At 37.5% G+C, this 10,004-nt stretch overlaps 1 protein-coding gene across 1 annotated transcript; it reads left to right on the forward strand.

The window, feature by feature from the left end:
• The first annotated feature begins 449 nt into the window (after positions 1-449).
• LOC139477044 (glycoprotein 3-alpha-L-fucosyltransferase A-like) lies at positions 450-8,308 on the forward strand. Its single transcript, XM_071259604.1, has 2 exons — positions 450-503; positions 7,020-8,308. Exons 1-2 carry the CDS (start codon positions 493-495, stop codon positions 8,194-8,196), a joined length of 1,188 nt encoding a protein of 395 aa, XP_071115705.1. The 5' UTR covers positions 450-492; the 3' UTR covers positions 8,197-8,308.
• The last annotated feature ends 1,696 nt before the right edge of the window (positions 8,309-10,004 follow it).

Below are 10,004 nucleotides of genomic sequence, written 5' to 3' on the forward strand. Positions count from 1 at the left end.
CCTGGACCGGATGGGTGTACTGAGGGATTCTTGGAGGTCTTCTGGGGTGATAGAGGTAATTACTTAATAAGATCTCTCACGTTTGAATACTCTCAAAAACGAGGACACAAAAACTTACAAATTACGTGTGTACCTAGAGACAATAAATCAAAACACTACCTAAACTAAAAAAAATGGTTTCTATTGTCATAATTATCGGTTTTCTTTAAGGTTGTTTCGATACTGTATCTGTTTTAAATATACTGTTTAACAAAGAGCATGAATGTTTTATGACTGGGTGATACATTGGGAAATAATCAAGACAGATTTATGATCTTATGCAATATACTGAAAATTATTCCATTTCAGGCCCACCTGGGTTGATCGATGTTGAACTGCTTTATAAAACGTTCTTTGTTGAAGATATGTCACGTGGTTGTTTAAATTGTACGCATGCGTGAATCAGTTATGGATAGTTATGCAATACCGCACTCAGACTGATTGCAGAGGGCGATGGCGAAACTGTAAGTTTGATTCGACTTTCTAACATGTCAGTGTCTGGAAATAGGGATGTACTCGAAGGATTCTTCTGAAATAGTGTTATATTGAACATTTAGAGGTTTAGAGAATGAAGATAATGTACGTATTATTTTTGCTTCTTGTTTAAAACTGCAGTATTCCAGCTGTATGACGTGGTCTGTAAATACTTAAGTCTACTCCAAACGGCATAGATTCAAACAATATAGGAATACGATAATTATGACATACGGTCAACAAGTCCCCCAGCCTGACCACACAATCCATCTCGGCACCCTCATTGTCTTATGCCTGATTTCCTTTGTATTAAGATAGTATGTCTGTTACATATCTCCATAAACAGAATCGTTCAGACGACAAAAGGAATGTAATAACCAGTTGCTCGTCCAGTTAATTTACTTTCTGTCGGTTATATCCGGGCTTTCTTATGAAAAAGAGAGGAGTATTCCTGAGACATCACGTACAAGACAAGTTAGATTGCAGCTGCATGTGTTATGGAGATCTGAACAGTTTTTGTAGCAACCGTCGGCCATTGTAGCGGGAGGTGACCTCAACATATGTTATGGCGAAAATTCAAATGAATTGGATGTTTATATATATCTTGAGCACATGTATATTATTAACTTGTACTACATTACATTCTGTAACTTTTGACATCATATATCATATCGTATCATATCATATTATATCATATCTCATAAAGTATGTTAATTTTTGTCATGCCATGTCATGTCATGTCGTGTCGTGTCGTGTCGTGTCGTGTCGTGTCATGCCATGTTACGTTATGTTATTATGACGGACAAACAGATAGACAGATTTATTTGTATGTTATGTTATGTTATGTTATGTTATGTTATGTTATGTTATGTTATGACAGATAGACAGAATTATTTGTATGAAGGCCAATTGACCCAGTGTACAAAATATAGTAATATCTAATTTTGTTGAGAACACGGACATTAGAAATTTTGCAAAATGTATCATTGTATCATTGTTGGATAATTGACAGAGTCTTTCTAAACAAAAATAATGATGATCAACTGCCTGGGATAAACATATCCCGACGACCTGCATACGTCGGTTGGTTGGTTGATTTGATGTTTAACGCCGTACTCAGCAATATTTCAGCTATATGACTTCGGTAAATATTCGCCTTTAATAGTGATCGTTTGTGGTTTGCGGACATATTCGTTTTAAGTTTTGCCCACGTGAGTCATCCCAGGTGACTACAAATATAACGTTTTTCTTTCGCCAAATTTATGCTTTAGATAGTACAATTATGACAGAAAAGTTACCACAACTTATGTCCTATTATTTCACGTAGGATTATGTCCCATTTCCAAACACCCCACTTTCTGTTTGGTACTTTGTAAGAATTATGAAGAGAAAGTTTTTTGTGTGACGCTAACATTTATCACTAATTCTAAGAGGATATTGGAAATGAATGTGAACAGCCACGTTGTCTCACTGTTGATGTAAATAATCTAGCCTGCTGCCCATGTAACTTAAACTTATTTAGGTATGATCTTCATATGTCACGGTCTGTGACCAGAAAAGCAAATAAAGTTATGTCTTATTACCGCTAGTATCCCTGTTGGCGCTTTCATAAAGTTCAATTTCAGTACATTTGTTGATAAACCACACTGACGCATATACATTTTTGTAGATATGAATCATTCTACTTAACTGTGGATACACTGGGCACACATACATAACAAAACCCCATGTCCGATGACTTGATGCCTTGATATGCAACAAGAAAGAATCTTGTTTATCCAGTGCGCATATACATGTGTCCAGTCTACCGCGGGCTTTGATGTGGCGTCAGTGTCGAATGGTTTTGTGATAGTTGTGGAAATATTCGTTGTATATCGTATATTTTTGTTACTTACTATCCTCGTATTTGCTATAGGAAAACGGATATTACCAACAGTAAGTCAGCTAACTGGCATACCCACTGACTGCTACATTCCTTATATGGGTTAAACGGTACTGTTTGTATGTTCTAGTAACATCCGAAGATTAATAGAGACAATTTTAAGACAGTACAAGCTTTGGAGCGGAGAGATAATATGTTCAGAAGGCATCTGTTGTGTATAAGAGGATGTCTATGACCTGAAACGTTATAACGTTAGATCGCGGGGATGAAACATTATAGCAAGTATTACACGCATTCACACACGGAAGAAATTTATAGTTGATATAGTATATGTTTTAATTAATCTGAAAAATATCAACAGTAAGCGGATATACAATTCCTCTTGAAAGTACTAAAGTACTAAAATAACAACTGTTATTTACTGAACAGAGAGTTCTTTTCTGATAAATCATTGACTATAAATTTCTTCTCTCATTTTTCAATGCAGTTCCCTTCAAATTTCTTCTCTTTTTCTAAACAGTTAAGAAAAACGTTGACATGATCACAACGTGATGATCATGTTGAATGCTACGCTGTGAGATCTGTCATATCTATCACGGATTTGGTGCCATCTACAGGTGCAGCCATTTCCACTCGTTATTGGAAACGTTCAGGAAAATATTTCCTTTCTCCCTTAATCCCATCTTTCATGCATGCAATACGCAAAACATATACTCAGTGAGATCTATATATAATCCATAAAATAAACTAATGACCATTCATTAAGATATCGATGGGTGTAGGGAACAGTCCCTTTGGATTTTATGAATTAACATAAAATTACATATTTATGTACAGATTATAATAATATGAATATACAAAAATTCATCACCACTAGCCAAGTTCACTAAAATGTGAGTGGGAAGTTGTCACGGATAAACATGAATTCTAACCGCTTTCCGACTGATGCGTATTTCGCACACGGGCCCGGCCAGGCCACTTAATGTGTTTCCGAAAGGGGCGAAAGTGGTCTGTGCAATCCAAGAGGGGGGTTTAGGGGTTGCTTATATAGAATTTGGGAATTTTGAGATTTGGAATAGATGCCGATGGGGTTGCGGAGGAGAACTAAGGGAGCTGGGTATGGTGGATGTTTGTTTGTTTATGTGATTTTGATTTGGTAGATTATTTTGTTTTTAGATGCGTTTTATTAGTTCCGTTTTGATTAAGAATTCGCCTAAGGCTTTGAAGTTTTCTAGTTTATTTTGTGGGTTTTGTATTGCTTCTAGAGTGAGAGCCTTGTTTAGATTGAGGGTGGTTTGTAATGCGGTTCGATGTGTTATATTAGGTAGTGTGTGCAGTGGATCGATGAGTGCGTGTTCTGGGGTTTCTAGTTGTTTGCAGTGTGGGCAGTTACCTGTAGTGTGTTTTTTATTTTTTTTAGGTGGTTATTTAGGTTGGTGTGTCCTGTTTGGAGTTTAGTGATTACTCTGTCGATTTTTTTTGATGGATGGAGAATTTTTGGTTTGGTTAGTGGTTTGCTGAGTACTTTTTTGATTTGGCTATTTGAGTTTAGATATAGGTTATGCCATTTTTTGGTTGTTTTTGCTTGTTAACACTTTTAATTTCTGATTTTGAGATGGGTAAGTTTAAGCTTATTTCTGGGATTTTGAGGGATAGTTTAGCTGCTTTATCGGCGTTTTCATTACCGTATATTCCTACGTGGGCGGGTATCCACAAGAAGGTTATTTGTTTGTCTGCCTTAGTTAGGTTGCTGGAGCTTTTAAGTATTTGATTTATTAATTTGGGTTGGTTTTTGGTATTTTTGTTTTGGAGGGATTGCAGTCCACTTAAGGAGTCGTTAAGTATTGGGATTTTATTGTGGTTTTTGGATTCTTGATTATGGAGGGCTGAGGCCATGCCCATTAGTTCTGCCGTGAATATTGATTGGTTGCTTGGGAGTCGGAAGGATTGTGATCTGAAGATCCGTCCGTGTAAATGTGACACCAATTTGGCCAATTTTCGTGTATGTATGCTGGTGTGGTGGTTTTAGCTATGTTTGGCTGGGTTTGCTTCTTTATTTGGCTAGCTAGTGTTGTGTCTATTTTGGGTATTTTAAGTTTAGGGGTGAAGATATTTGAGTGTTTGCAGTTTTGTTTAAGATTTTTAATTTGATGTTAATTTAGGTAGTTTGTTATTCTTTGGGATATTGGGGTAAGTATGGGGTGTTTCGAGCTAGAGCTTGGTTTTTGGGGCTGATGTTTTGGTTTATTAAGTTGTGGATGAGAGGGTTTGATTGGGACGAGGCCCAGAAAATTAAGCTTAGCTGTTCCCTGCTTAGACTTAGTGGCATTTCTCCTGTTAAGGCCTGAAGTGAAGTGTAGGAAGTGCCATGTTGGGTGCGTGTAATTATTTTGAGAGTCTGATATTGTATTGAGTCAAGTTGTTTAGATAGAGAGTTGTTTAGGGTGTTGTATATGGCGCAGCCGTAGTCTAGTTTTGATCTAATTTGTGATATGTAGAGAGAGAGGAGGGTATCTTTGGAGGCTCCCCAGTTAGAGTCAGTTAGGCATCTTAGTGTGTTTAGGTCTTTACTGCATTTAGTTGTTAGGTTTTGGATGTGAGCATCCCAGGTGAGATGTTCATCGAAAATAAGTCCTAAGAATTTGGTTTGTTTTTTAAATTTGATTGTTTGATTGTTTAGCTGGAGCATTGGGGAGGCGGGTTTCATGTTTTTATGTTTGAATACTATTCCTGTTTTTTTTTCTGAGTTAAGGGAGAAGCCCCATTTGTCAGCCCATTGTTGTATTTATTAAGAGATTTTTGGAGTAAATTTTGGGCCATGTTAATGCTTTTAGCGCGATGATGTTTAAAGTTTTTGCATTAGCCCATCGTGCCATACCATGTCGAAAGCTTTAGAGAAGATTCTAACCAAGTCTGATCTTCTTTTACCATTGAATGCATGAACAGATTGAGTGACAGGGCTAACAATCCTATAGATATCCGGTATACATGGTATGAAGTATTCACTACTAATTTCCTCTAATGATGAAATGTTACCTTGTGACATCACTAAGCACCAATACTCAGCAGGATTATTTGGGCAATTGTAAAAATCACAACCCCTAATGTGAAGTAAAACCCATCCCCAGTGATTGTTAAGATAACAATTCCTATCTGAGGTGAGGTGAAATGGGGTTTATCGTCGCGTCCAAGATTATTGCACTTGTATAGTGACGTGCATGTGTGTGTGTGTTTGTGTGGCTGCTTGTAATAGTCCGGACTGATGTCGATTTATAGTGCTAGCTCACTGAGATACCATGCCGCAGTTTAGCATGAATACCCCACTCAGACACAGTATACTGACTCCGAACCGACCAGTCCTTGTTTTAGCCCCTTAATGCCGAGCACCAGACAGGGTAACAACAAGTACCATTTTTTAACGTCTCTTGGTATGACGCGGTCGGGGATCGAACCCCGGACCTTCCGCTCTACCACAAGACCACGGAGGCGGTATGTATAGGTGGAAGGAATATTATATTTATATTATTACTATAGTAGTAGTAGTTGTGTTACGCGTGGGATGAACGGCAGGGGTTCCTGCTAATACCACGAATAACTATTACAAGCATATCACAATAATTTCTTAAGTTTAAAGCTAGATTTAATAATTAAAACAAAGGAAATTCACAGCAATTCTCAGTTACTGGGTAAGACACTCATATACAAAGTTAATCTGTTTAGGCAAAGCGATATGGCAAATGTACAATATAGATAATAGTCACCTCAGATTCCTTGACATCACATTCACAACGTATTCAGTCTCACATAGTTCTTGTCCTTTTTGTCTAACTTTGTCTCCAGGAATAATACTTGGCTGAACTACCCTCGTTCAGTCATACCATATATATCCCTCTCCAATTCTTTTCCTTCCCCGTTTTTTATAAGATAACTTGCCCTCATATAGTAATACAAAATTCCAAGTAAACGGTCTACTTTAGCACACATCACGAACCCTATATTTGAAGAAAAGTGAAAAGGATATATCTGCAAATTGGGATCATTGTTTTGATTTGGTGGGAACAAGCGTGTGGAGTTTTAGCTTCATTTGTCCGGTGGTTTCTGATGACAAGATAATTATGATGGAAGATGGACGATGGGCGGACTTCTTAGGGTAATTTTGTGCTTCCAGTTGTGCTTTTCGGACAAAGAAATGTGATTGACGAGAGCATCATCCACTTTGACTTATCAGAGGTTAAATAATGAGTAGTTTAAAGGAATCCGACCGTGAATCTGACACATCAGAGTTCGACACAACGATCTACTGTTTATATTGATTCAGCTGAATGAAATTCAAAGTTGACCTATTCATGCAAACGACAAGTGGTACAGCTCCATAATATTAATAATATAGGATACAAATTTTATGTTATGATGTCTAGAGGGTAGATATGTGTTTCAAAGCCTGAACATATAATATAACATGCATTGCCAGTTTGTATTGTACAATAGAATAAAAGTGACAAAACCCTTTCGATATTAATAAGAATTCTCCGCCAACTACAGAGTCGACTATAAATGAAGCTTGCTTGAACATAAAACAGGAAAGGTTCGGACAAACATTCATATATAATCTTCTTTGTTTCAGTGCAAATCGATGGGCGTTCACAGTATGTGGAGGAATGCTGCTCGTGTGTATCTTAATACTATACGTAACTTCTCGAAGTGATACCCAACTGCTCTTCAAAATCATCCTAAATTCCAAACAAGCATCCAATGGACTTCAGCACACGGGGCCGGGAGCCACCAACGAGGTGGTCCCAACCGATTCCAAGACAATCCTTTGGTACTTTACACCGAGATATTTACCCATGAATCTGACAAGCAGGGTCCCTGTAAGTGCCTGCCCTCAATCCAATTGTTTTGTGACTCGAAATAGAACATTTCTGCAAAGCAGTGATGCAGTGATATTTAACGCACAGTACATCAAGGGCGCCCTTCCACCTCGAAAGGCAGGCCAAGTGTGGATTTTTCACAACAATGAGCCACCTTATCTGTTTGCCGATGACAGAGATTTTTACAAACAACCATGGTCGTCCGCATTCAACTGGACCATGACCTTTAGGCATGATTCTGACATATTCAGGCCGTATGCTTTACTGAAGAAGAGAAGAACAGTGCCTCTGAAGAACTATAGTGCTATTGTCAAGAAGAAGACGAAATTGGTTGCATGGATGGTCAGTAATTGTCTTGACTGGAGCAAAAGAATGGCGTATGGCAAGGAACTGCAGAAACACATTCCAGTGGATATTTATGGCCTATGTGGGAAAATGACATTTCGCAGAGAACAAAATAAGGATTGGCTAAAACTTGTAAACGAAACCTACAAATTTTACATTGGATTTGAAAATAATTATTGTAAGGACTACATAACTGAAAAGTTTTTCAATAACTTTAACCTTGACCTTGTGACTGTGGTTCGTGGCGGCGGTAACTACAGTCGAGATGCTCCACCAGGTACATACATCAACGTTGACGACTTCAAGTCTCCCAAGCATCTGGCTGAGTACTTATGGTTTCTACACAACAATACTGATAAGTACATCGACATCCTTAAACGCAAAGGGGAATATTATTATGAAGCAGAAGAGTACCTCTACACGGATCCTGGGGGATCTCTGTTCCTTGAGCACTACTATGAACAGGAGTCTTTATGTGAAATTTGTAGGAAGCTAAAAAACATTGAAAATCACTCGAAAACAATACCAGACATTATTCCATGGTGGAAAGATGGTATTTGTAGAAATCCTACAAAACCCTTTTAAACCAGAGTTTGCCTCTTTACATGCACAGTGAAAATCGGGACTTTGCTCGTGAGTACCCATAATTCTGTATAAATATGCATGCATGCTCGGCCAAGATGTTTTTGTATATATTCTATACACATTTATATGTATATGTGTTGTGTTGTTGAAATAATTGTGTACCTCTGATGCCGCTGATAGTGGCCTGAGTGTAAATAAAGTTCAGTTCAGTTCAGTCGGGATTAAAACATCATTGATTAAGGAATCATATGTCTATGAAATATGCCAACATATGTACGTGTATTTAGAGAAAAGCCAAACAGCATCAAGGGATGTCCCAGGTGGGGTACGTGTGTAAAAGCTGAGTTACGAGGATGTTATGCTGTATATTCCCCATTTCCTGTAACATGTAAAAAAATACGTGTTTCCTGGTCTCAACTGTAGACATGAGGCAAATGTGTCTATTGTTGAGACGACATTCAGAATTTAATGAAACATTTTAGTATAAAATGACTCCCTTTCAACATCAAAACAAATAGTACTTTTTCCTTCAGTAACATTTAATCCTTTATATGTTCAGTTTCTATTGCTAACATCTGTGAGGATGGTCAAATTTTTACAAGATATTGATTTATAAGGAGGGGTATCAATTTTCTGTTTTTCCTTTGGCGCCAAATGGATTTATTTGTTTCGTCGGATTATCGAGACTGGTTATTCTCAAGCGTTGACTTTTTACATCAAATATAATTGTGAGAAATGTCTGCCTTAAAGGAAGTAGCTATATAAAGCACATTTTGCTGACGTTGATTTCTGCTATCTTATTGCATGAATAAATTGGGCAAATACACACTGTTTAACAATACGTAAATGGCTTTTATCATATAATAGGTGAGTTTCTCGGCAGGATAAAGGCAATTGATAAAAACGATATCCGTTGGGGTCATATGCGGATTGAGATGCAAATATCAAAGGTCAAGTAGGGACTACTTTCAGCGTTTGTCAACAAACATGACGTCGCCCTTGTCATTCAGCCATCGATACACAAGTAACCATCGGGAATCTGGAGAAACTACTGGGATAATTGCTATCATTATCAAAAGAAGTTAGACACTGATTTTCAGTATATGAGACTAACTGTGACGTAGCTGATGTATTTTACAAGTTCTGGCAACTTTGGAGATATAAATTGCGAAACAATTTTGTGAGGGCACTATGCCTGGCCAAGCAGGATCTTTAGCCATATCTGTGCTTGTAGATCTCTGCGGCTTGGAATCCTTTCCACACACCAACATAGTTGGATATGATAAAGTGGTCATCACTGGTAATGTTTGGGGATAGTGAATATCCTGTATTAGGAATAAAGACTATGTATTTAGCTCGCCGAATTTATTCCTAATACAGGATATTTACCATCCCCAAACACACTCGCGTGATAACCTTTATTTATGCAGGTTTTACTTTATCAAAATATCACTGTATCCTGTAGTGTTTAATAACTTTCCATTTTCAGCTTTCACATACACAAATCCATAGCAATCTTTTAGCATACAATTATCAGTATCCACTATTCTATCCTTATTAAACATTCTGATATATCTTTCATATTTCTCACAAGAATCAAGATTATTCTTTTTAAATACATCTAGCCTTATACGAACCCAACACCTGAGAAGCATAACAAACCAAACTGCAAACATGACAGTAAAAAAAAATCTAAATTGGTTTCAGCATTAAGAATGATTGGATATTGCAATGAAAGCAAAATAATGCTTCACTTAATACTTAAACGCTATCTGGACGCGGATAGGGCGAGGTCAGTGTTAACACTG

This window comes from Haliotis cracherodii, unplaced genomic scaffold (genome assembly GCF_022045235.1).
Source record: "Haliotis cracherodii isolate W230 unplaced genomic scaffold, xgHalCrac1.p SCAF_30, whole genome shotgun sequence".
Classification (NCBI taxonomy): Eukaryota; Metazoa; Mollusca; class Gastropoda; order Lepetellida; family Haliotidae; genus Haliotis; species Haliotis cracherodii.